The sequence below is a fragment of the Patagioenas fasciata genome, chromosome 7, assembly GCF_037038585.1.
Source record: "Patagioenas fasciata isolate bPatFas1 chromosome 7, bPatFas1.hap1, whole genome shotgun sequence".
In the NCBI taxonomy this organism is placed as follows: Eukaryota; Metazoa; Chordata; class Aves; order Columbiformes; family Columbidae; genus Patagioenas; species Patagioenas fasciata.
The window spans coordinates 17,612,643-17,637,088 of record NC_092526.1 but is presented as its reverse complement, the minus strand read 5'-3'; the positions used below and the strand labels follow the sequence as shown (position 1 = coordinate 17,637,088).

Here is a 24,446-nt window from a genome sequence, read left to right as displayed (position 1 = left end):
TGCTCCTCCCGTAATCCCACCTTCGGGTCCTGCCGCGGCACAGCGCAGGGCAGGCGAGGGCAGCACCCCAGCCCCACAGCGGGCAGCAATGGGGAGCAGCGAGCCCCACGGCACCGTATCGTTCTCTCTCCCACCATCAGGTGCCTGCACTGCTGCTTGCTTTGCGGGAGGAACAAATGCTCCCGCGGGGCCACAGCGCTTCCTCGAGGCAGAGGTCGGCTCCCTGGGGACACAAAGCCAAGGCTGGGGAGCAGTTCTAACCAACGGCATGAATCCATGCCCCAGAGCTGTCACCAGTTCTGGCACTGTCCCCACAATGCCCATGTGGGCAGGAGCACTGCCATGGGCTCCCCCATGACAGCAGGAGTGCCATGGGCCTCCCTGCTCTCTGAACCCTCAGGACCAGCCCAGTGGGTAACCCCCACACTGTTGTGTCCCTGTACCATTTCCAGGACACAGCTCAGCAACCCCCATACCTGTGCCGATGTGTTTGTGTGGGGGGTTTGAGCCGGCTTGGCTTCTTGCTGAGATTTATTGTGGCTCCAAGAGCCGGAGGCTGCCAGCCTGATACCATCAGCCCCTTGCACACCAGGGCAGCTTTTATATTAGTTTCCGTTAAATGGTAGATGAGCTTCCCAGGCTGGAGGAAATGTCATTTCTTTGAACGCTTCCATCTCGTGTTGGTTCAGACATCTCCAGGCAGCATCGCAATCGCCCTGGTGTGGGGCGAGGGATGGGATGCAGAGGCCGGGTCACATGGGGACAGACAGCTCAGGGACAGGGACCAGGGTTGGCCAGAGCTAGAGGAAAAGGTCCAGAGGTGGTGGTGGCCTTGTTCCCTACCCCTTTAGCCCCAGGCAGGCAGGCATGGCTGCAGGGGCATATGGGGAGGGCAGGGGTGCCTGTGGCACCCAGCTGAGTTACTCGTCGGTTGCCAGGGTGCCGAGGCCAGCTGTGAAATAGCGCTGGCGAGAGCACAGCACAGTCCTGAAGGGCTTTGCCTTTCCAGCATGACAAACTGAATTAGATAACAGGGTGCATAGGAGGAGGAGGAAGGGCAGAGGAGAGCCTGCATGCATGAGGAACATGATTTCCTCCCCACAGCTGACCCAGAAAAGCGCCTTGCAGGGTTGGAGCACATGTGTTCAGCTAGGGATGTCACCTGGGGCTCTGTTCACTGGGCACCCTCAGGGCCGGGGCAGCAGGATTCCTGCACCGCACGCCAGTCTCCCTGCACAGCCGCTACACGCCGGCAACCCCGCGCCGTGCTCACGTGCAGGGGAGACCCCATTAGGGAGGTAATTTCTCAACACAATTCCTCATTTCCCTGCTCTCTGCCGTGGAGACTTGCTGACCTTGACAGAAATAGCTGCTTGTGCCTCAGCAGACGAATCCTAGCAGGAGATTGCCAGGTGCCCTGGCGTCCTCTTCCCCAACTCACACAGCTCTGGGGCTCCCCTTCACTCCTGTCCTTTCCCCCCACATTGGGTCACCCCCTGGGAGCAGCGTGCTAGCCCCCAGCATCCTCACTTCAGCTCACACCAGCTTGCCCATGATCACTGGGGGCACAAAGACCAGCCCCACGCACCCTCAGTCCCCCCATCCCCACCACTGCCAGCCCATTGTGCTAGTCTCTGGCTGATCCCAGCTCACGCAGGTATTTCTGCGGCTTACACAGCTCCCCATGGTATTTAGCCTCTGGAAGACGATGTTAAACATTGCAAGCAGTGACAAATCCTGATTGCTCCAAGGAGACAAGAGGCTGCACTAGGCTTCCAGCCAAATGTTTGCATGCAAGGGAAATGAGCTGCGGCATGTGAAGCCCTGATGGGTCCTGCTCCTGCACGCCTGGGGCACCCAGCCCCACTCCTATGTCCCCACTGGGACACCTAGTCCTGCTCCCACGTCCCTGCTGGGGCACACAGCCAGCAGGCAGGCCCTGGGCATGGGCACGCTATGCAGAGAGGGTACCCTGGCATGGGGACACCTCTGAGAACAGTCACTGCCGGGGCATGATGGGGACGGGGATGACACTGGAGTGCTGCCTGCCCTGGCTTGGCAAAGATGCCAGGCCAGGGGTAACCTTGGGGGTATCATCTGGGTACTCCAGCCCAGAGAGTAAATCAGCATGGGCAGGACTGTGGAATAAAAGAAAGTAGACTCCAAAATTAGAAATGCTGCTTCCTGAGTGTGCTGAGGGCACAGGGATTCCCCTGGCCAGGAGATGCTGCACAGGAGGTGGGGCCAAATTGGGTCAACAATGGCAGAGCTGGGGTAACAGCATGCCCATGCATACTGTCCCTTGCTCTGCTCCTGGTCCCCTAGCCTGTCTCTGCCAGAGCCCCCTTCCATGCTCCAGGGCCACCCCAGCACCCCCTGCCATGTTCCCAGCAGCCCACTCACCCCACACAGCATGGCCAGGCCCCGCCTGGGTGCCCCGGGAGGGAAGCTACAGCGCTGACGCCAGCATTGCAACTGCCCGGGATATGAGAACCGCTTGGATTCAGCAATTTCAACTCATTTCAAGCCTGATTCTGCAGCAATTTTCTGAGCCAGTGGGATGTTTTCGCCTTTGCAAACGTCCCCTCTCATGCACGGTTGCACCATTTCCTTTCCCTGCTCCCAGGAGGGTTGGGGAACAGCGCCAGTTTGGCTCAACCCCAGCTCCAGTAGTGGCACCACCATGTCCCCACACCGGCAGCCCCTCAGTGCCACCCCCTGCCCCATGCAGAACTGCCAGGATGGATCCTGTGGGATGCAGCCCTGCTCAAAGGGGTTGGTGCTCCCGCCTCCATGGAGCACTGGGCCCTGCAGCCTCAATTGCGGCAGAGCAGGGCACCTTTGGCCCTGAGCAGGGCACACCAGCACTGGGCTGGGTTCCTTGTTTCCCCCATCCTGTGAAGGGCCAAGCTCTGGAGCATCCTCTGCTGTGCCCCAACCCAATTCCCTGGGAGGAGGGAGAGCAGTGGGGTGGCAGTGAGGTGGGAGATGCTGAGGGCACATCCTGGAGGGGTGGGACTTCTCCTGCTGCCTCTCTGCACAGATGTGCCTCTCCCTGTGCCACAGGCCAGCCCATGCCAGCTGAGCCCCCTTGGCCAGGCTGAGCCAAAAGCAGAGACATGGGTGTGTGGGGCTGGCAAGACCCCTCTGGTGCCAAATAGGATCACTGCTGGAATACCAATAACTCAGCTGTGCCGTGGGCTGCACCAGCAGCTGAGCAGAGGGGTGGGAGGCACTCGAGCCCCAGCACTGAGCAGGGTGAGCAGGCCAGGCTGCTGCTTTGGGGTCAGCGTGCAGCCCAGTGCCCCCCAGGAGCAGGCAGGCTCCAGACCAGGGCTCCCTGTTCCTGGTGGGTAAGGAGTACAGGGGTGCAATGCATGGCAGGGGGATGCACTGCATGCACAGGCTAGGATGCCTTCCCAGTGCATCTGCCCCAGCACTGCCAGTTACATCAGTAAAGCATGGGGACACTGGCACCATCCTGCTTTCAGGAGCAGTAGCTGTGACAACACACACAAACTTGTGTGCCAGCGAAGGACCTCTCTCTGCAAGGCATTACCTCAGGAGTCCTGCACTGGACAAGCCAGGAGCTGGAGATGGCTGTGCTGCCAGTGCTACATGGAGCCAGGGTGGCCGTGACACAGCAGTGAGAGGCTGGAGACCCCAGGTCCTCACCTCTCAGGCCTGTTGTGCAGGCACAGCAGCACACAGCTGCCTCTGGTAGCAGAGCAAGTGCCATCACAAAGTCGTGCTTTCCTTTCCCACTGCTCCTGGGGGAAATTCATCCCAGAATCTCACTCAGCTCCTCATTTCCAACCCAAATTTATTCATGGCCATTTTGTACCATTTCTTCTCATGCCAGCATTGCCCCTTAGCTTAAATAGCTCTCTTCCCTTCCTTGTATTTACTTCCTTGATGTATTTATGAACAGCAATCCCATCTCCTTGCAGCCTCCATTCTGCCAGCCTGTACGTTCCAATCGCTCCTGGTTTCCTCTCCTGATTCAGGCTCTGCTCACCTGTGCAGCCCAGCTGCCCAGCACAGCATCTGCTCCACCTCCCAGCAGCTTTCTTAGCCCCCGATGCCCAGGGCTCACATGCTGCCTTCTCCATCCTACAGCAGCCATGAGGGAGCATCCCACCCAGGTCAGGACTACTGCCCTAGCCATGGCTAACTGTCTCCCTGCAGATCTCCTGGCGGCTTGTGCTTTCATATTATTTGCTCGTACCAAGCACTTTAAAGCATCCACCAAAAGGGTCACCTGGGTAGGTGAAGGAGCCAACACCAAAGGAACTGCAGAAGACAAAGTGCTGGGCTTGCTGGTGGAGGGGGCAGATGTGCTGCAGTGCAGAGCAGAGGCGCAGAGAGGCATGGGGGCAGGAGCTGAGGAAGCCTGTCGGCAGCCAGAAAACCTCTCTGAGATGCTGAGCATCCTGCCTACTTACCCTGCTCTCTCCCTAAGCACATGGGTCAGGTGCTGGGACTGCAGGAGATTTCTTCCTCCTGACTCTCCTGAAGGGAGATGGGGAAAGCCATGGAGCAGAGCCAGGAGATGCTCAGGGTCCTCATGGGAAAGATGCAGCAAAGTTGCACACCCAAACATGCCAGACAAGCTTGCTGAGCTCCTAACATGGTCTCCACTCTGGATTTGGACTGTGCTGAGCAACAATCCTGCCGTGGCTTTGTGCACCCTCCAATGCTCTCCAGCTGGCTTCCCATCCTCAGACACCCCCTGCACTGGGTACATCATCCCTGGGCACGCAGCACAGGACGCTGCAGATAAGTGCTGCAATGGGCTGCAGCTCAGCCTTGCTGCTGCAAACCCAACAAAACATGCACATACACAGAAAGCAATAATTATGGTTTTGGGTAGAGGGTTCCTCTTGGCAGCTGGAGGAGACCCAGCGCCATGCGTGGTGCTGTGCAGACACAGATGCTCTGTGTCACTTGGCCACAGACCAGAGAAGGATCCCCAGCTCTGTGATTTCACACAGAGGTGTAGCACAGTGCCCATCTATTTTGCAGGCTGGAGGAAGCAGGGAACGTCAAGGGTACCCGAAAGTGGGATAAGCAAGGGTCCTTTGTGGAGCTCAGGCAGCCCCTGCTCTCTGGCTGCTGTCACCCTGCAGGGACCTCAGCGCTGCAGAATGTCCCCTGCCCTGCAGGTACATCGGTGCCTCTGCACGGTTCCGGCTGGATGCTGGTGGCTTGTGGCTGAGAGATGGCAATAGATCGTGGGTGCCACCGGCCCTGCCTTGCTCCCCCTTGCAGGCCGGGGCACTGCGGGGAGGCAGCGCGCAGCCCCGCAGCCCCCCTGCTCCCCTACCCGGCGCGGGCAGAGCTCTCCAGGCAGCGCCGTCCCTGGGGACCGCTTCTCTTTGAAAGCAACCGTGCGGGGAGCGCTGCGCTGCCCGTCCCTAAAGGGTTAACAAGCAATTTCCTTTGCTGACAGCTCCGAGACCGTTCAGTATCGACTGCGGGAGAATAAGAGGAGAGAAGCAGCGAGATAAAAAGGCAGCAGAGCTGGCACCGCCTGCTTAATCCCAGCGTTTAATCTGCTGGGGCAGCGCAGGCAGCCTTATCTCGCCGTCCTTCTGCTGCTCCATCTCATTACCGCTCCCACGGCTGCGCGGGCCGCCCCGCCGGCAGCCGGAGGAGCTGAGCCGCGGAGCGCTGGCCGGGGGCAGCGGCTGCCGCCAGCCCGCCTCGCTCGGCAGCCTCCGCCGGGCCCGGCACCCCCCGCCGGGGACACACGCACGCACACACACACACACACACACGCACGTACACACACAGGGACGTGCACACAGGCTGCACCACGGAGCATGCTGTCTCACACACGGCACTGCTCACACCTGGCCCTGTCACACAGCCTTGGGGACACGCTGCCAGTGTCACACACACACACACACACACACACACACACACACACACGTTCCCTGGTCTTTCCTCCCTTCCCACCTTCCCCCCCCCCGCCACTCTGGTGGTCCAGTCTGTGCGATGCCGATGACCCCACGGGTGGATGGAGTATGTAGTGCTCTGTGGGACAGCTCATGTAGGACAAAGCAGGGACAGGACAGCAGGCAGGGCAATGCCACTGTGCCCTGCATGTACCCCTCCCTCCATCCTCACCTATCCATGTGCTCCCCTGCCGGGTGTCAAACCAAATCCACTGTCTGAGCATTCCCACTGCACACCCCACGGCAAATGTCGCTGGGTCACCCCAGCCTGGTCCTGGCAGTTCCCGCAGCCACGCGGCAGGGGAGGGCAGGAGGGGGGATGCCTCTCAGGAGCCAGCATGTGCCGGCGCAGACATGGTCCCTCCAGCCATTGCACTTATCTGTAAATCCGCAGCACTGACACGGTGCAAATGAAACCTCCACGCTAGCTGGGTTGTCACGGGGGTTATCCTACTGCCTATGGATGGGTTTACACTGATAAGATTTATTGTCATCCTGGCTGAGGTGCTGCCAGGGCCTCACTGCCTGCTCCTCTCTCAAGGTTGTGCTGCTGCTTGGAGATGCCATGAGAGCCACAAGCAGCAACTTCACAAGCTGGCACTGGGCATGTCCCTCTGTTTCCCACTACCAGGGCTAATTGGGTTAGCCCTGACCACCTATCCCAGGGTTCCTCACCCAGCTTCTCACCATCACAGCAGGATGCTGGTCCCCAAGCCAGATCAGGTTGAGCAGAGAACACATCTGTGCTACCAGAAATTTGCTGACAGTGCTGGCAGCACAGTTCCTGTCACAGTTCAGCAGCTGTGTGGCTCTCCCACATGGCAAGGGACTTGTGGGGCTGCTGAGGTGGCCATGCATGGAGCTACTGCAGGCAGTATGGCCTGGGCAGGGAGCAGAGGGCAGCCTTTCTTCCTGCAGCACCCCCCCATCACCATGTGGGAGCTGGAAGGGTGGCTATGGGAGCTGGAGCCTTGTGCACCCTCTGCCCCAGGGTGACAAGGGGTGGGCAGGAATACCCAAAAAAGGCAAATTTGGACCCAAGGTACTTTGCTCTGCCCTGGTCCTTCACACACATCCTGCTGCCTGCCCCCACCAGCCACAGTCCCCAGCACTGATTTCCCTGGGGCCAGCAGGGATTGCCCTGAGCCACCTGGTGCAGCCAGGCAGGGGCTGAACCAGGCTAAATCCCTGAACAGCAGGAGGGGGAGCTGCCTACCAGCATCCCCCCTGTCCCCAAAGTCACTGCATAAGCCCTGTACAGCTTCCCCACCACCCTGCTCCACCCCAGCTCCTGCCTCTTCCCCTTCTCCCCTCCAGCCGCTAACCCCCTGACAATGCCGCGGGCTCCACTCTCTCTGCCAATATTAATTTGACCCCAGCATGTCAGAACCGAAGAAAACAACACACAAACAGCCTGAGCCCCAGCTGCACCCTCCTCCCCACGTCTAGTTCAGGGTGCCATGAGGGCTGAGGGGCTGGTTGGGGTGATAGTGTAACCCACCAGCACATCAGGAGCTTGAGTGAAGTGGGGTGATCACAGCCCAGCGGGAGAGGGCTCGTTAATAGCTGAGCCCTTTTAGTAGAGATTAGGGAGCTGTGCGGCTTTGATCTTTGATTGCCAATTTGCATCTTGAAGGCGCTGGGACCTCATCCAGCCTCCGCGCAACCCTTTGTGGTTATCTCGTGGCTAATGGATTTGTTCTTAATGCTGGAGCGTGCAGGCTAAAGGCTGATTAAACCCTCTCCACGGCGCTAAATCAATGGAACAAACATGATAGGGGTTGGCTTTCCCCAGCCTGCGCACTCCCGGGTGGAGGGGCTGATCAACAGAGCCCCCGCGCTTCAGCACTAGCAGGGGCTCCCTCCTTGGGGCTGCCAGGAAGGAGGCACCATCACCGTCAGGCAGGGACAACCCTGTGACCCATATTCCTGTATCATCATCCTCTGCTTACCATGCAGGAAACAATGGGCTAGGGGAGCCCAGGGCTCCCAGCATGTCTGTCCTTCTTGGATGCTTTGGCCACTTTGCTCTTTTGCTGGTTCCTTGGTGTCTGCAGGGGCATCCCAATCTTCTCTCAGCTCCTCTCAGCTCCCAGGGCTTGCTATAGGAGGAGGGACATGTCCTGGCAGGGATGGGATGGGACAACCTGCCCCTGCAGCTGGGGGACTCCTTCCCCCTCTTTATGCCTGCTTCGCCTCCCATACACTGGGGAGCAGCACTGGCAGCTCCCATCTCCTCTGTCCTTCAGACCATGCTCCCTTCTCCCTGCTCAGAGCCAGCATCAAGTTCCCAGGACCGTCTGCTGCCTGCAGCAGCCCATACATCACGTGCTATAAGCATCAGTATCCGTATGCACTTTTCATTATGCCCATGGTCTCCATCACATGCCTAGCTTCAGGAAAATGCAATTCCCACTGTGTCTGCAGGCAGCATTAGCAGAGGCACCCTGCCTGCAGATGCCCCAGGAACAAGTGGCCTCCCGTCCTACCCACTGCCTGGGCTGAGGGCCTGAGGACAGGAGCTGAGCACCTGAGATGGGCAAGACTAAGGTTCTGGGGACTAGAAGCTGTGGGGAGGAGGGTTGTGTGGCTGCAAGCCAGGAGAAGACCAGCTGAGAGCATTTAGCACTCTTTGCAAAGGGCTCAGGGCATCACCCCAGATGCTGCCAGGGCAGAGCTGCCTGTGGGTCTGGTGGCATTTGAGTGGCAGGACCCCAAGCAGGTACCCTGTTCCAGGGTCTGAGCTACCCATGCCAGAGAATGATACACAAGCTGCGACACAGTGAAGCTCAGATCAGTATCTTGCTGGGAACCAGTCCACGGGGAGGAGGTGCTGGGAGCAGCCCTGCTGGCCCTGGGCTGTGCCCATGCCAGGCTCGGCCTCGGCAAGCGGCAGCTGTGGCAGAGGCAGCCGGGCTGCTGCATGGCAAGGAGCTGGTGGAATCACACATCCAGATTCCCATCTGCAAACCTCATTATTGAATCTTCTCCCCTACGCCAATATTTGCCAAGTGCGGAAGATAGAGTGGCTACAAAAGTCATCAGTGCCAGCATTTCAATACACCCAGGCTGGCAGCTGAGGGGTGACCCCATGGGTTGGCTCAACCTCCCAAACCCCCATGCCAGGTCCCAGCCCTGGCCAGCCGAGCGGCCCCTGTGCCCTGCCTGTAGCAGCAAGGAGAGCCAGGACGCCTCCATGCTGCTCTGCTGCACCTCTGCCCGCCTGGGGTGGATGCTGCTGCCATGGGCACTGCTGCCCACACCACCTTGCCCTGGGCATTAGCACAGCCCCTGCTCCCCACCTCCGCACCAGGACAGCCGTCTCCACCCAGCTGGCATCTTCTCTGCAACCCTCAGTGCAGCGTCAACCCACCCTTTCCAGTACTGCCCCATCCCCTCCATGTCACCCCCAGTGTCCCCAGCGATCACTGCCCTGCCCTGCCTGCACCATGGAGCCCCCTCGCTCCCTTGCTCCAGGCTGCCTGCACAGTCTCTGCAGTGGTCCCTGAGCAGGTGAGGTAGGACATGATGCTGAGATACAGCTCCTGAAGGAGAAGCCCAGAGTGTTATCAGCCCCAGGAGTTAATTAAGGTCATGTCAGGGGATAAGGAAACAGGATGTCAGAGCAGCAGCAGCACATGGGCATCAGAGCCAGAAAAACTCCTTCTGAAAAGCAACTCCACAGAGATGTGATCAGCCAGGTGCTCAGGAATGGAGTGGCTGTCACAGCCACATGCCTGAGGGCTCTAAGGACAGCACCGTACATGCTGGACCCATGTCCAGTACAGGATGGGACAGGATGGGATGGGGTTGGGCATGGGGCCCAGCTGTGCCATGCTGTGGCTGGGCAGTGAGAGACAGCAGAGTAGCCCTGGTTATCAGTTTCTGTCCTCGTGCAGGAGAAACGTGCCCCAGTGCCACCAGCACTATGTGGGAAAGGCAAGAACTGCTGTAAACCTCAGCCTGTAATTAGCACATGTAATTGCAGATGCTCTCTGATTAGCAGGACCTCAGAGCCGGGCAGGCCAGCCTGCTTGACAGCTCTCATGCTGCTCCTGCCTTGGACTGTTTGTCTCCCTGCTCGGTGACAGCTTTGCCCCCCAAGGCTGAGCAGTGCTGCAAGGCTGGCCTGGTATGGTGCACAGCAGGGTGGCGGGAGCAGGCTGGGGACCCAGGGGACACGTGTAGGGGACACACTGCCAGTGCAAAGCATCTCTCCTGTGCAAGCAGCCGTGGCACCCGGTGCCCTGCCTGGCTGGATGGGAGCTGAGCCGCTGGGACATAATTAATACTTGCATCAATCTAGGCTGGATTTGCATAGCTCCTTCAGTCCCATGCTGCCCAGGAAGGCGGGCTGCTCCATGCCCTTCCCAGGAGCAGATGCCGGGTCAGCCCTGACACCTCTGCAGGAGGTGTCAGCTCTAGCATGGCCCCCAGTTTGCCCCCATGTGCTCCCCATCCCTCCTTGCCCACCACACCCTGCAGCAGGGACACCTGCAGGCCCCCACCCTGCCCTGCTCCAGCCACTGGAGCGTTGAAGAGAGAGGGAGACGCTTCCTTCTGCTGTGGGGGCCCTGGCTCCACAGGCTCCATCCCTCCTCTGGCTGTGAGGAAATAGCAGGGATGGCAGCTTGGGAGTGAAGGGCATGGCAGAGTTTGGAGGGTAAAGGGGGGTGGCTGAGCTGCCAACACCCCCCTGCAGCCAAAAGGCACAGTGGTGTCCATCTCTGCATGCTCAGGTTGGGGTATGAGATCCATGGGAAGAATCCATGTCTAGTGCCTGCCCTCCTGGGTCACCTAGCTCCCTCTTGCCCCTGCCCTGCTCCCCTGGCCCAGGTGAGCACCCCCAGCCCACACCCAGAGGGGTACCCCAGGCAGAGCCCTGGCCCAGGAGGAAGAAGAGCTGGAGTAGGATGAAGCCTGGGGTGGTGACAGGGACAACAGGGTGCAGGTAGAGACATTGGCGCCACCCGCAACCCTCGCTTTGCCACCCTATGGGTGCAGGTGGAGGAGGGATGGGACAGCATGGGGACATGTGAGGTGGCAGGGCCACTGCTCCCCAGGGATGACAGACTGGCGAGACATCCCTGTGCAGCCGAGCGCAGCACCTCACCACGGTCACTGACACTGCTGACAGCCGCTCCTGGCCCCGTGACGCTGCGGGGATCACAGCGCTCTGGGCACAGACAGGATACAGAAGGATACAAGAGGAGACACTGGCACGTCTCCTGCCCCTGGGGATGCCTACAGCCACTGTCACCGATGTGCCTCACTCATGATTGAACACTGCACCCATGGTACACGCAGCACCCACAGCATCTGGTGCCCAGCCCACCTTGGAGGGCACGGTGGACACGGCCACTAAGTGTGCCTGTGGCTGGGGCAGAGGGGGCTATGGCCTGATTGCAGCTGGTTCAGTCAGAGCCACGTAACCCTCCAGCATGCTGGGCACCCGGAATTAAACAGCTAATGAGTTGCTGGCTGGAGGGCCGGCAGTTAGTGATTAATCAGGGACTCTGTTCTGCCCAGGCTTGTGCCTCCTCTTCCCTCCTGCCATGCACATCCCAGGGGTTGGTGGCCAGCACTGGGCCAGCGGGTCCCCTGCTCCCTGCCTGTCCCATCACCATGGGCAGGGGCCAGCCTGGCTCTGCAGCCCAGCTGAGCTCCCCAACACAGAGAGGGGTCCCCAACCCCCTTGCTTCTGAGACATGGCACCTGCAGGTCTTCCCCGCCTCTGGCTTTCCTGCCCTCCCTCCTCCTCCTGTGCTCACTTCTTGCCTCCCCACCCCGGCACTGCCAGCAGGAGGGAACCTTTTGTTATGCTGGGAGAAAACCTGTTGAGTCCAGCCGAGCTTAGCCAGTACTTAATAGCCATTGAGGTGCAAAGCGTGCTCTGCCTTGTGTCTGAACCTGGAGATGAACACGGTGAGCTGGAGGGTTCTCCACCAAGGGGCCTCCCCACCTGTGTGAGGGTGACTGGGGAGGACCAGCCTTACAGGCAGCAACGTCTCCCAGGAACAAGGCAGGCATAAGAGAGAGCCCCGAGTCCCAGCGGGTCAGGGTGCAGGTCCAGGCCCCCCACCCAAGACCAGAAGCGTGGTACTACGTGCTGGGGCTCAGCAGCAGGTTCATGCTCACCTCCCGCCTGCTGCTGGCATGGCAATACAACTGTGGGCAGATGGGGCTGGCGGCACCCTGCCTGTCACCACTGACTGCACAGCGCACAGAGGCGCGGCTCTGAGCACAGAGGGAAGGTTTTGCAGTGTAAGCAGGGGACAGACGCCCACAGAACCATGCAGGGAGCTGCAGGGAAGCAGCTCAAGCATGAGCGTGACTCTGCTCCCCTGCTGTGATCCCTGGCTGGCTTTCTTCCCTTTCTCAGCCCTTGCAGAGCTAGGATATGGCAGAAGTGTGGGGATGTTTCTGCCCTCTCACCCTTGTTGTCCGTGCAGCCCGTGTAAGGAGCATGCCCTGGGAATGAGCTTGCCACCTTCTCCTCGGCTGCATGTCAGGGCAGTGCCTGTGACAAAAGGCCAGAGACAGGCAAGGAGCAAGTTAGAGAGAAGCATGTTCTCCCCTATTGCACAATTAATCATGAGAAGTTTTTCCTCCTTTCGTGCATGAAACAAAATTTGGCAGGGCACTCTGACCACAGGGACTCGCTGCTTGCTCTCCGGTAAAAACCTAGCCACATCTGGCAAAGAAATCACCTCAGAGCATCTCTGTGTGTGCAGGCAGGGAGAATAAATGCTGGGACAGGCAGGAAAAGCCAGCAGGGCTTCATCTGCAGCCCCTGTGCAGTGAGCACCTTCAGCCATATGTTTCTGGTGTTTGTCCCCCCTCCCCAGCACACACACAGCTGTGCTGCTCTGCCAGTGCCATTATCCTTGCCCACAGACTCTCTTATTCCAGTCCTGGGCATATAAATGCCCAGGCAGGGGTGTCCACCCCCTGCTAGCTGCCTGGGTGATGGCAGCAGCCCCTGCGTCCCCTCACTGGGTTCTCCTCCCACCCCTGGCTGCCTCTCTGTGCCCGCTCCATCGCCAGCCTGGCTAGAGCCGCAGCCCATCCTTCCCAGATGCCGAGCAAGCCCAAGCCTCTCCAGCAGTGTTCCAGCTATTTGTTATTGGAAAAAGGGGAAAATACAGTTTTTGACAATTATTGTTTTTTCCACCTGACTGGCTTCAAACTTGTTAATTTTTTTCTTTAATGTGTGAACAGTGTCGACGGCAGCTGCATGTGAAATGACTTGACGCCCTATCTGCTGGTCCCTGGCTGGCTTTCAGTGCTCGCACCGCAAACATTGCCTTCTATAAATAAAGGCCTATATCTCATCAATGGCAGAACAGCAGCGCTTTATATAGTCGTCTTACATAAAACCGTCTCTCTTTATGGGCTTTAAACCATTTGCGTCACTTAGTGCAGCTCCGTAAACCTCCTGCTCCAGCCACTCCCCCGCAGAGGGAGACACGGCACGGCTGTCCCGTGCCCCACGCTGGCAGCAAGGAGCCCGGAGTCCCCGCTCTGCCTGGGGCTGCCCTTCCCCCGCAGAACCAGGTGGCAGCTGTGTCCTCGTCCCCCCTCCCCGCCGCCTTGGCACACGCCTCCCTTCCCGCCCCACTGGCCTTGGCACTGAGCACTGGCGCGGCAGCCGGCACTGCCAGGCACCCTGGCGCCTGGGGGATGGCCGGCACCGCCACTCTGCCCTTATCACCCTCCCTATCCCTGCTGCGGGTCCTGGGGTAGTGCAGGTGGGGATGCTGGGAGGTGCTGCTCCATCCCCCATCACTTGGGAATCAGGGACCTGAGGGTACAGGGTGACAGGGAACACAGTGCCAGACTGGGGGGACTGGCTGGCTCCCAGCAGCTCTGGCTCTGACAAGCAGGGGACACAAGCCCAGCTGGAGGCTTTCCACCCTGCTGCCTGGTGAGTGCCTGGTGCATGGGATGCTGGGGCTGCCCCTATGGCCATGGGGCACAGGTCCCAGTCCCAGCCTGTGTGGAGTCCCCAGGGCCCTCAGCTCCATATGGCAGAGCCTGCCCCTCTGGCTCGCCGCAGGCGCCCGCATGCACGCACCGATGGGTCGCAGGGGAGCTGGGAACTCCTGCCAGGGCTGCAGCAACACCTGCCTGCAGGAAGGCAGCCAGCACCATGGTCGGCAGCACAGAGGCCGGGGGAGCAGAGCTGCAGAGACTGTGGTGACAAGCCTTTGTTTATCCCTGTGCCACCACAGCTGGCTACCCCAGGTATGCAGGTGGCCAGAGCTGGAGGGACACAGGGAGCCAACAGCATCATGGCACAGGAACCCATGGTGCACTCTGGCCCGTGATTGCCCCCAGTGATGCCTGGCCATGGGACCACTGCCATGGGTGACACTGGCACCAAGGATGGGGTCACAGCAGTCCCTTGCCTGCCACAGTGCCATGTGGTATCCAGCCACATCACCAGCACAGGGCACCTGCACCCCAGCAAGACCTGCCCCATGCCCAGCCAGCCACACTGCCTGCCATGAAACCCCCAAGCCTGTCACCCTGCACACCGTCAGCCCCACAGCCCTGTATCCCCATCATCCCATAGCCCCACAGCCCTGTGTCCCCATGCACCAACAAGCACCCACTACTGGGGCCAAACATGCATGGGTGCCCCAGCCCCATCTGTCCTGCAGCCACCCGAGGTGCTCACCCTGCTCTTCAGCCAGCAGCACTTGGGGGGCACCACTCCACAGACCTCCATGGGTGCCCTGGCCTCGGGGGACGGTGGTGTCCCCTGATCTGCCTAGCCCGGCACGTGGGACCAGTCTTGTGGCACGTTCCGCATCCCTGGGGAGCCACACCAGGCGCAGGCGTCCTGGCCGCTGGCTCCTCCCGTATCAGAGACAGGCTTATTAAGTGTGTGATATTAAATTACCCAGATAAGAGCATAAGAGCTTTTAAAGTCAATTCATTAAATATAATTATGAAGAGAGCTTTTTTATGCTCATGGTGATCCGATCTCAATCAGGGAGACGGTGGGAAAGCCGCCGGCTCCTCCAGCATCTCCGCTCCCCCGCCGTGTTGCCTCCGCACCCCCCTGCTCCCCTGCCTTGGCCCCCTCCCGCTGCTCCGGCATCCTTGCCCTGGCATTGCTGCTGGAGCCGGTGCCACCCCACTGGGTTGGGGTGGCATGGGGGTCTGCCCAGCAAAAGGGTGAGAGAGGGGAGGCAATAGGGGTGAGGTGCAAGGACCAGTGGGTTGAGGAGGAGGGAAGCGGGGTATGGAGATGCTTGGGTAGAAGAGCCAGTGCCTGGGGAGCTGAGCGTGGGCTCCTCCCAGCCACTGGTCCACTTCCCCACAGGATCCAGCCCCCTCGCTGTCCCCTGAAGAGCAGCCTCCTTAGGGAGCTAATGATGCATCCCCTTTCCCCAGGCAGGGTGGGTGTGTGCTTCTCTTCCCTCCCACAGTCATTAATGGTGCTTTGCAACCAATTAATACCTGCCAGCCAGCCAGAGGCTGCCCGGACCCGTGGATGGATCCCTCACATGCAGTCTAGCTCTCCCCATGTCAGCCCTTCACACCAGGACCCCCTCTTGCCCCATTCACCTCCAGTTGCAGCCCGGGGTGCAGCCACATGCGGGGCTGAGCCCATCTTTCCTGGGAGAAAACATGGGGTAACAGGGATTCCAAAACCACCTCACACCTCCCCAGGCATCCGAAAGACAGCCAGATCACTAGGGCTTCCCATGTCCTCTTGCTACATTGTCGCATGACCCACGGTGCTTAGGGGCTTTGCAGTGACACCCCTGTGTTCAGTCAGCCCCTCACTGTCCCACCTCAGTACCCCAAATCCTCAACACTTCCATATCCACCCATGTGCTGCCACAGCGTGGGCACCATGGGACAAGGAGCAGCCACTGGTGGAGAGCGATGTGGGCTCCAAACTGGGGTCCCCGCAGAAGGCTCCAACGGGGGCTGGTAGGAGCAGCTACCCGCTGCTGGTAGCTGCTGGACTGACATTTATTTTTAGATGTGAATTGTATAAATTAGCATTTCTCAGTGGATTAAGCAGCAGGAATTGTGTAAAATTAAATGGCAACGAATTGCATTAAAGTCCCCCGTTTTCTGGCACAAGCAGCGCCTCAAGCCATGCCCGGGCGGCTCATGTGTAACAGCACCAAAGCTGCCGCCGCCGCAGCTCTGGACAGGAGCACAACCAACCTGCGATGTGTCTGCACCACCCGGGACACAGACCTGGGGATGCACAAGCACGGTGGCTAGGCTGTGAGGATGGGGGGCTCTGGACAGGCTGTAAGCTCCCAGGGAGGTGGCTCAGATGCTGGGTTGGGGCTGCAGGACATGGACTCACTGAGCAGAGCACAGTGATCCAGATGGGCATGGCCGGGCTTGGCCGAGCAGCTCACAGGCATGGGATCGGCAAGGGATGCTCCATGCTCTCCTGGGCACGGACATGGCCAGCCCCAGCCCAGCCAGTCCCTGCAGCCATGTCACCCTCCAGCAGGGATGACACTGAGTTGGGACCCACACAACACTGCCTGGTCCCAGAGCCCCTCCATGCCCCAGCCAAGGCAGGTCCTGCAGTGCCTGGAGCCCAGTGAGCAGCTGAGGGGACCCAAGAAGCCCCCCAAGCCCCAGGGCACACTCAGCCCTGGACGGGGAGCAGAGGGGAAACGGCGTGAGTGAATGTCAAGGGCTGAGCAGTCATCAGGTTGGGCAGGGCAGCTGAAGAGCAATGAGTCCCGCTCTTTTACCCAGCATAAAAATAGGCTGAAAATGTGACATTTATTAAGTACAGTTCTGGCAGAAAGGTCAGTGTGAGTCCCCGTGTTGGGAGCTGTGTGGGTTGCAGGGCGGACGTTGGCAGAGCCTTGCTGGGAGGTGGCAGGGGTGACAGCCTGCTGCCCCCCCCACACACAGCCCCCAGCCAGGATCTCTCAGGATGTGTGTGGGGTGCAGCTGAGGATGCTACTCCAGTCTCGACACAGGGGCTTTCCCCACCAGGGTCTGCGTGGGGTGCTGGGGACACCCCCTGCACTGCCCACATCCCGGGCAGGCGGGAGGCCCTGCTTGGAGAACCGGGACTGGCGCCAGCTCCGAGAGGTGCTGCCAGCTCTCAGCAACCTCCCCACTCCCCCTCAACCTCCCCGCTCCCCCCCAACTTCCAGCCCTGGCAGGACTGGATTCAGCAGCCACACATCAGAAACAAAAGGCTTTTGACAGGGGACGTGGTTTTGAGAAAGGCACCGAGCTCCCGCCTGGCCACGAGCAGAGCCTCCTGCCACAGTCACTGCTAGTGAGCAGGTGGGATGCTGCTGCCAGCTGGAGGAACCACCTCCACATACCTCCTCCTGCAGCCCCCAGACCCCTGCCCCCCCCAGCTGCCTGCACCCCTGTCCCCAAAGCACAGCTGTGAGGGCTCTCCCTTCCCACAGTGTCCCCCGACATGTCCAGCACTGGCCCTGGCCTGTGGGTATACCGGAGTGCCAGATGCGGGGGCAAGGGCAAGTGTGAGCCACCTGCCACAGCTGAGCCCCAGTCCCATGGGGACGCTTCCCAGCCTTCTGCTTAATGGCACGTAAAGAGCGCTATTGATTTCCCGTGCCGGCGCTGCACGCTTCGCACGCTGGGCATCACAGCTGTGCTCGCCCAGTCAGTGGGACCCTGCACCCACTGCCCTCCCCAAGGCACTGGGCAGTGTGCCGGGGGCAGTGGGCAGCAGGCAGGGGCAGACCAGATCTGTGTCCCTGGGCAGGGAGGAGACCAGGGGGCTGCAGAGCACAGCACGGCTCGCAGGGGTGGGAAGAGGCTTCTCTGGGGCTCCAGCACAGCCCTATGGCAGCTGACGCAGGGGGCACATTTGTCAGCGGGGCTGCAGGGGAGCCTTGCTGTGGCTCAGGGCTGTCCCTGCCGCCTGGGGAGATTTACAGCCCAGTCGGGCTTTATTACATGGAAGATGCTTACGCTGGGGATTTTTTTTTCCCCATAGTTTCTTAATTTGCTATCCCATAAAGAATGTGGATTTGTGACGTTAAATAGGGGAAGATCATTTACCACTCGCGGCTCTTACTTAAAGGATCCGCACAAGTTATTTATCGTGTGAGCACAGGCTGCAAGCGGCAGCACACAGGGACACGCTCCAGCCTCAGCGCTGCTCCTGCTCCCAAGCAGGCAGCTGGCCAGTGGTGGCCCCACAGCTTGGCCACTCTCATGCTGTAAAACTTCCAGCCTCTGGCTGAAGTCTGTCTCATGCCCAGAGGGAAGGAGGGACTCCAGCACTCCTGCAAGCATGGCTACAGGAAAAGCTCCTTCCCTTCTCTAGCATCCCTGGGGACATGACCTCTTCTCCAGGGACTGCTCACCATGGGCCGGGCACCCTAGGACCCCAGAGCCTTTGTCCCACTGGGATGTGCTGCAGTTTGGGAGCCCTCCATCACTGCTGGGACATGCTGTGACTCACGTATCCGCCCACTGCAGCGGGGGTACAAGAGCGTTCCAAATGGAAATGCACACGTGGGGACCCAGGACTGGGACTGATGAAGCCTGAAGCTTCCTGCTGCATGATAACTGGATGCAGGGCAGACCAGCTGCCCCTGCATCGGGGCCACAGCTGGGAGGCATGGGAGCACCCAAGCCCACATGCCACAGCTGGGACTCACCCTGACTGCCGAGCAGCTCACACTGTGTTTTAGTTATTCCCAGGAGAAGGCACAAGGGACCAGTTCAGCTCGGGGAATGGAAGCAGGAGGCTCCAGCTGCTGATGTGATGCTTCAACATGTCCCGCTGTTGCCCAGCATGGTTTTGGGACATGGTATGCGGCAAAGAGGTCACATCTTCCCTCATCCCTCCACACACTCATGCCCTGCAGCCTCTGCTGCCCCAGGTTCACCTTGGTGCTCCAGGCAAGTGAGAGGTACACCCCTTTCTCCTGACAGCCCCTCATGCTTCAAACGCCAGGCTTGGGGGCTGAGCTGGTGACAAGGAGGTGGAGGCTGCAGGAGCCCTTGGGCTAAGGGATGAGGGTTGTCCAGCACTAACCATCCTCATACCTGAAGCCTGCTCCAGTGCACAGTGCTGGCACGCTGAAGCCCGGCTGCCCGGGCGTTCCCAGGGCAGAACTGTGAGCAGCTGACACAGGCAGGCCAGATGTCCTGTACGGCCACCCAGTGAGAAACCATGTCCCAGTGACTGTCCTGGCAGTCACCTTCTGCTGCCACGCAGCATGGCACACGCCACACACCATGTCCACACTGCAGGAAGCTTGTACCCAGCCCTGTACGCCTGAGCTCTGTCCTGCCAGCCTCACAGTGCAGCTCAGCACAAGCAAAATCCCACTGCCATGCTGTGCTGCTGCACAAGGCTGGGCTATTCTGGAAGCCAAAGCTGTGCAGGATGCCCCAGAAGGACCTCAGGGTCAGAGCCAGCGTGGCCGAGCCATGTGCAGGACTGTCCAGCACCAGAGCTCCCTGATCCCACCATCGCTGATCCCACCACACTTCTCCCCAGCAAACTCAGGCAGCTGGTGCAGAGCATGCACAGAACCCAGCAAAATGCCATGAGGAATGTGGTCACCTCACCGCTGTCTCCTGCTCCTCCCCACCCCACCACAGTGCCCCATGTCACCCCACACACAGGGCAGCCCCTCTGAAACAGCTCTTTCCTAAGCACAGCATCACCCTGCACAGTGAGCAGGCATTGTATCAATGGGCACAAAGTGACACAGGACATGCTGCATCAGCCACTTCCAGCCCCACAGAGCCGCCTCTTCCCCCCCCAGCATCCCGCACAGCCTGTGGCATCACATCCCCCTTCCAGGCACGGAGCGGGCTCTGGCTGGCAGCACTGCTCCCGGGAGCACAGCGAGCCAGCCGAGCAGTAGCCCCTGGCAGCCGTAGGAGAGAGGCAGCTCATTTCCAGAGTCATTATGGTCTGAAAAGGGTCCCATCAGGTATTCCGCCCATTTAGCACATTTATTTTCCCAAACCACAGTGGGGATTTGTGATTCTAGGCTCAATATTAGCGAGACCTGCATGCCAGTGGTGCCCAGCCGGGAGCTCACTGCCTGGGCATGCAGAGTGCTGCCCGGGGGGGAGACCCTGCCAGCAAGCCCTGGGCAGTGGGTGGTCAGCCCCAGGCAGCCCCTGACTCGCCCGGCCACAGCTGTGCCTCCGGAGCAGAGTTGCTTGGTGTGAGTGTGTGCCTGTGCACACATGCATGTGCAATGCTGGCAGCTTCCAGATTCACACACATCCTAGTGCCAACCCCCTGAAACATAGAAAGGCTGCCCTATGTGCAAAGGGGTCTTTGTCCACCCCCCTCAGCCACCCTTGCTTTGCAAAGCAGCTGGTGTCAGAGCACTTCAACCCACGAGGAAGCGCAGGCTGGAGCGGGGTTCTACACCACAGCTCTCCCCCTGCCTGCTGCACACCCACTCCAGGGACCGCTGAGCCCCACTCCCCCCTTGCCCCCACTCCTGCCTGTGAGCCCCTACGGCACGGACCTGCTGGCAGTCCAGTGCTGCGGCACACAGCCCTCCCAAGAGCTCCCACAGACTATCCTCTCTCTCTCTCTGTGTTAAACTTGGAGGGAAACTCAAACAGAGAGAGATGCGAACTTCAGCAGCCGGAGTGAGCCAGGGAGCCCTGCTCCGGTGAGGCGCAGCAGGGTGGGTGCCCCCGCACCAGGTGAAGTCCCCAGGGAAGCTGAGTCAGGCGTGCACTCACCACAGTGAAATCACGGGAGGAGCAGTTCTCGCCGCTGAAGTTGCAGCTCTTGAGCATGTCATCGAGCTGGTGGCCGGTGCGGTTGACAATGTCAGCCATGTCAGGGTCAGGATAGAGCAGGTCCGTGGCCTTGTGGCCATCCCGGTCCTTGGGGGGCAACCCGGTCATGTTGGCCAAGTGGAAGATGTCGGCATCGGTGAGCGCCGAGTGGCGATAACGGTTGATGTTGCAGATGGTGATGGCAGGGAAGACCATCTCATGGATGGCCTCCTCATCCAGGGCCATGACGTGGGGGTGCTCCAGGTAGAGCAGCGCTGACTTGGCCGCCTGGTAGAGGAAGAAGGCGAGCGAGACCAGGAAGGCAAATGCCCAGATGGTCTGGCGCACACCCAGTTGCCCAGATCGGCAGATGTGTCCCAGGCCGTGCAGGGTGCTGGCGCTGGCAAAGGTGGCCAGGTCCCGGGAGCGGGGCCGGGCAGGCTCCTCAATCAGGCTCTCCTTATCCCCTTCTTCTTTTTCCTTCTGCTTCTCATCCTCCTCGGCAAATTTGATTTTACACACGATCTCAATCGGCATCTGCCCCGCACGGCTGGTGTGCCCAGCCACCGAGCTGCCCCCTGGCACGGGCAGCGGCCGAGAGCCCGGCCAGGCACTGGGAGGGGGCTCGGGTCCCTCCCAAGCCCCAGCACGGCGCCGGGAGGGCCGAGCCGTCTCGGGAGAGAAGCACAGCCCCTCTCAGCAGCTCTGAGCCGCCGCTTCCCTCTTGTCTCACCAGTCGATCGTTTCCTTGTGCCTTCGCTTATCAGCACAAATACAGCTGTCAAAAACCCCTCTCTCTCTTCTCCCTTGCTCTGTCTCTCTGCCTTTCTCCTTCGCTCCTGTCTGGTTAAGACCCCGGCAGATATACACAGCATTTAGGCATCATGTGCTAATAAAATCCAGGGAATACTTAATAATTCAAGACATGTCAACATTATTTCATCGTCAAATAAAGAGCGAGCGCCAGAGAAAAGAGGCAGTGTGAAGGGCCCAGTGCCTCTGGGGCAATGAGCCACGCTGCACCCTCCCCTCAGACCCAGCTCCGAAGTCCTGCCGGAGCCACTTGTTTGAATGGCTCAGGAGCTGCCAGAGCCGCGCCGTGCCGTGCCGAGCCGAGTGGAACCGAGCCGTGCAGTGCCGTGCCGTGCTGCTCCGCGCGATGTCGAGCCGCGCCGCTCCGCGCCGTGCGATGCCTCTCCGTGCCGTGCCGAGCCGAGCCGAGGCGAGTAGTGCCGTGCCGTGCCGTGCCGAGGCGGGCGGGGCGCGGAGCCTGCCCCCGCTGCCGCCGCCTCCGCCGCGCTCGCCGCCTCGCCCCGCCGTGCCCCGCCGGCCCGTGCGCCCCGGGGCAGAGCGCGGCGCGGCGCGGCCGGGCTCGGCTGGGCTCGGCTCGGCGGGGGCGGGCAGCCTACGGGCAGCTCGCCCGGCGGCCCCCTCCTGCTCGCCCGCCTGCGGACTCCTCCTGCCTCGGCGGCTCCCTGGCCGTTAACCGCCTCCCTGCCGCGGCCCGCCGCGCCCCAAGTCGGCGGGCGACGAGCCCCGTCGGTCCCGGTCCCGGCAGCGGCCCCAGCGAGACGCGGCCGGCAAGCAGCCGGCGGAGCGGGACTGAAGACGGGGCGCCGGAGTTGCACCTCCCCGCCCCCCACCCCCAACTCCCACCCCGTACTCCTCAGTGCCCCGGAGCCGGGAGGGCGGCAGCACCAACACCCACCCCCCGTGTCCACTGCCCCCGTCCCTGCTGCGCTTGCTGTGCGCTCGGGCTGGGGTTCCCCTGCTTCATTTCTGCCCCACACCGCCCTTTGTGCCGCCCGCTGCGCTCCGCATTTCCCCACAACAGCACACAAGAAGTGTGGATCCCCACAGGTCGTGATCAGCTCTGGTAGAAAGGCTGAGCCAGGATCACCCCTCACCCTCTCCTGCCCCACTGAGCCCCTGCCCCTCCACGGCACACTCGCATCTAGCCCTATGCAGGAGCCAGCTCCTGTGGCAGCAGGGAAAGCAGAGTGTCCTGCTGCCCCATCCCACCCACAGCAGTGGGGCTCTGCCTGCACTGCTCAGTGGGGTCAGAGCTTCAGTGCAGTTACGGCTTCACCCTGCAGCACCAACCACAGAGCCATGTGGTGCATGGATCTGTCTGCTCCTCATGCACAGCATCTTTTGCCAGCAACTCATGATCTCTCCCAGCTTCCTGCCTCAGTTTCCCCTGCTGGTGATGGAGTGTTAGCTCTGCTACAAAGGCTGAGACGAAACCCCTACCCACAAGTCAAGCTACCCTCTGTGACCCTGCCTAGTGGCACAGTGGTGGGGGAAACACCATCTTTCTGCCTCCAGAACAAGTCCAGCACAAGGTACCTCCCCCAGGAGATGTGGCTTTGCTGGGGAGGTGCGTGCCTGACTGGGAAGCCAGGGTCCCCGGAGGACAAGTGATGAGACAGCCGCCCATGATCTCGGCGAGAGGCCTCGCCTCTCCCCAGGGACTGCGCCGCAGGTCAGCATGACCTTCACTGTGCTGCCGATGCCAACGGCAAAGCTTTCCCCAGTCGTCCGGCAAGCGCACACACATCTTCAATCTTCCCATCGATCTGTGCATGGCACACATGTTCCTGCCTCCGTGCAGGTCAATACAGCGTGATAGGCTGCCTCCGTCAGGGAGCACGCACAGCCCCAGCTGCCCGCTTCACCCTGCCCAGGGGATGCCGTGTACACGTGCCAGCCCCGCATCCCCAGCTCAGAGAGACGCGGCGGGGAGCGGGTTGGGCAGGCGGTCCAAATATGCTACTGCCCCCACGGATGGCCCCAACCACACAGCCGCAAGCCCCAAACTGCTTCTGCTGGGCTGGGGGGGATGCTTGGACCTGCAAAGACTGTGGGCAGCAAGGGCCTGATCCTGTGCCAAAATGGTTCTGGGGTGCCAGGCAATGTCTGTCATTGGGTCTTTGGTCTGCGAAGCCTTGTGTGGAGTCCCTGACTATGTCTTTCTGTGCTGTGGTGATGAGGGATATGAGGACACAGGATATTTGCCAGGCAGGTCCACCATGTAAGCACATATCCCGAGGTACAGGGCAAACAAACTGAGCTGTGTGAGTGTGAGACTGGCAAGAGCCTGGTGTCCCCTGTGTGCTGGACAGTCACAGCACGGGAGCAGGGCCTGGTTCCCTACACAGCACCAGGGCTGCACACCAAGGGGACCACAGACCCCTGTCCCCTCTGGGAATCTTTTGCTCCATTAGCAACTGCCACCTGGGCTGGGGACACTTCTCAACACTCTCCCCACAGCATAGTCCCCTCCTGTGTGGCCAAAGAGAGGTGTCCTCTCCTCCCTCCTCTTCTGCCTCTCCTCCCCTGCTGTGCCCTGTCCTGCCTGGCCACCCAGCAAGGGCAAATGGGTGCTGGGGCTTATCCCCTTGCAGGATGACCCAAGGCATGGGGCTGAAGTGCAGCTGGGCTGCGTTGGGATTAAGTTGTGCCCAAGTGAGTGGCACCCAAGGCACAAGCCCCATCCCCAGCTGTGGCTGCAGGCCTCCTGCAAGCCACAGAGTGGGGAGGGCTGTGGCTTTTGTGGCCACCAGCACCGGAGGAGAGACCACACTGGGAGAGTCGCTGGGCTGGAAGAGTGGGAAGCGGGGAAGCAACATGGCTGGGAGAGGAGACAGCAGGGCTCAGGGACTGCTTTCTCCTCAGACCAGTCAAGATAGCAAGCACAGGACCACCTGGCAGCATGTCTGCAGCTCAAGG

At 60.5% G+C, this 24,446-nt stretch overlaps 1 protein-coding gene across 1 annotated transcript in view; it reads right to left on the bottom strand.

Annotated features, from left to right (window-relative positions):
* The window catches only part of ASIC4 (acid sensing ion channel subunit family member 4), a 29,682-nt gene extending 7,672 nt beyond the window's left edge, over window positions 1–22,010 (bottom strand). Inside the window, exon 1 of the mRNA XM_065841419.2 lies at window positions 20,676–22,010. Coding sequence (XP_065697491.1) covers window positions 20,676–21,251 — 576 coding nt within the window. The 5' untranslated portion in view covers window positions 21,252–22,010. The remainder of the gene's footprint in view (window positions 1–20,675) is intronic.
* Window positions 22,011–24,446: the final 2,436 nt, after the last annotated feature.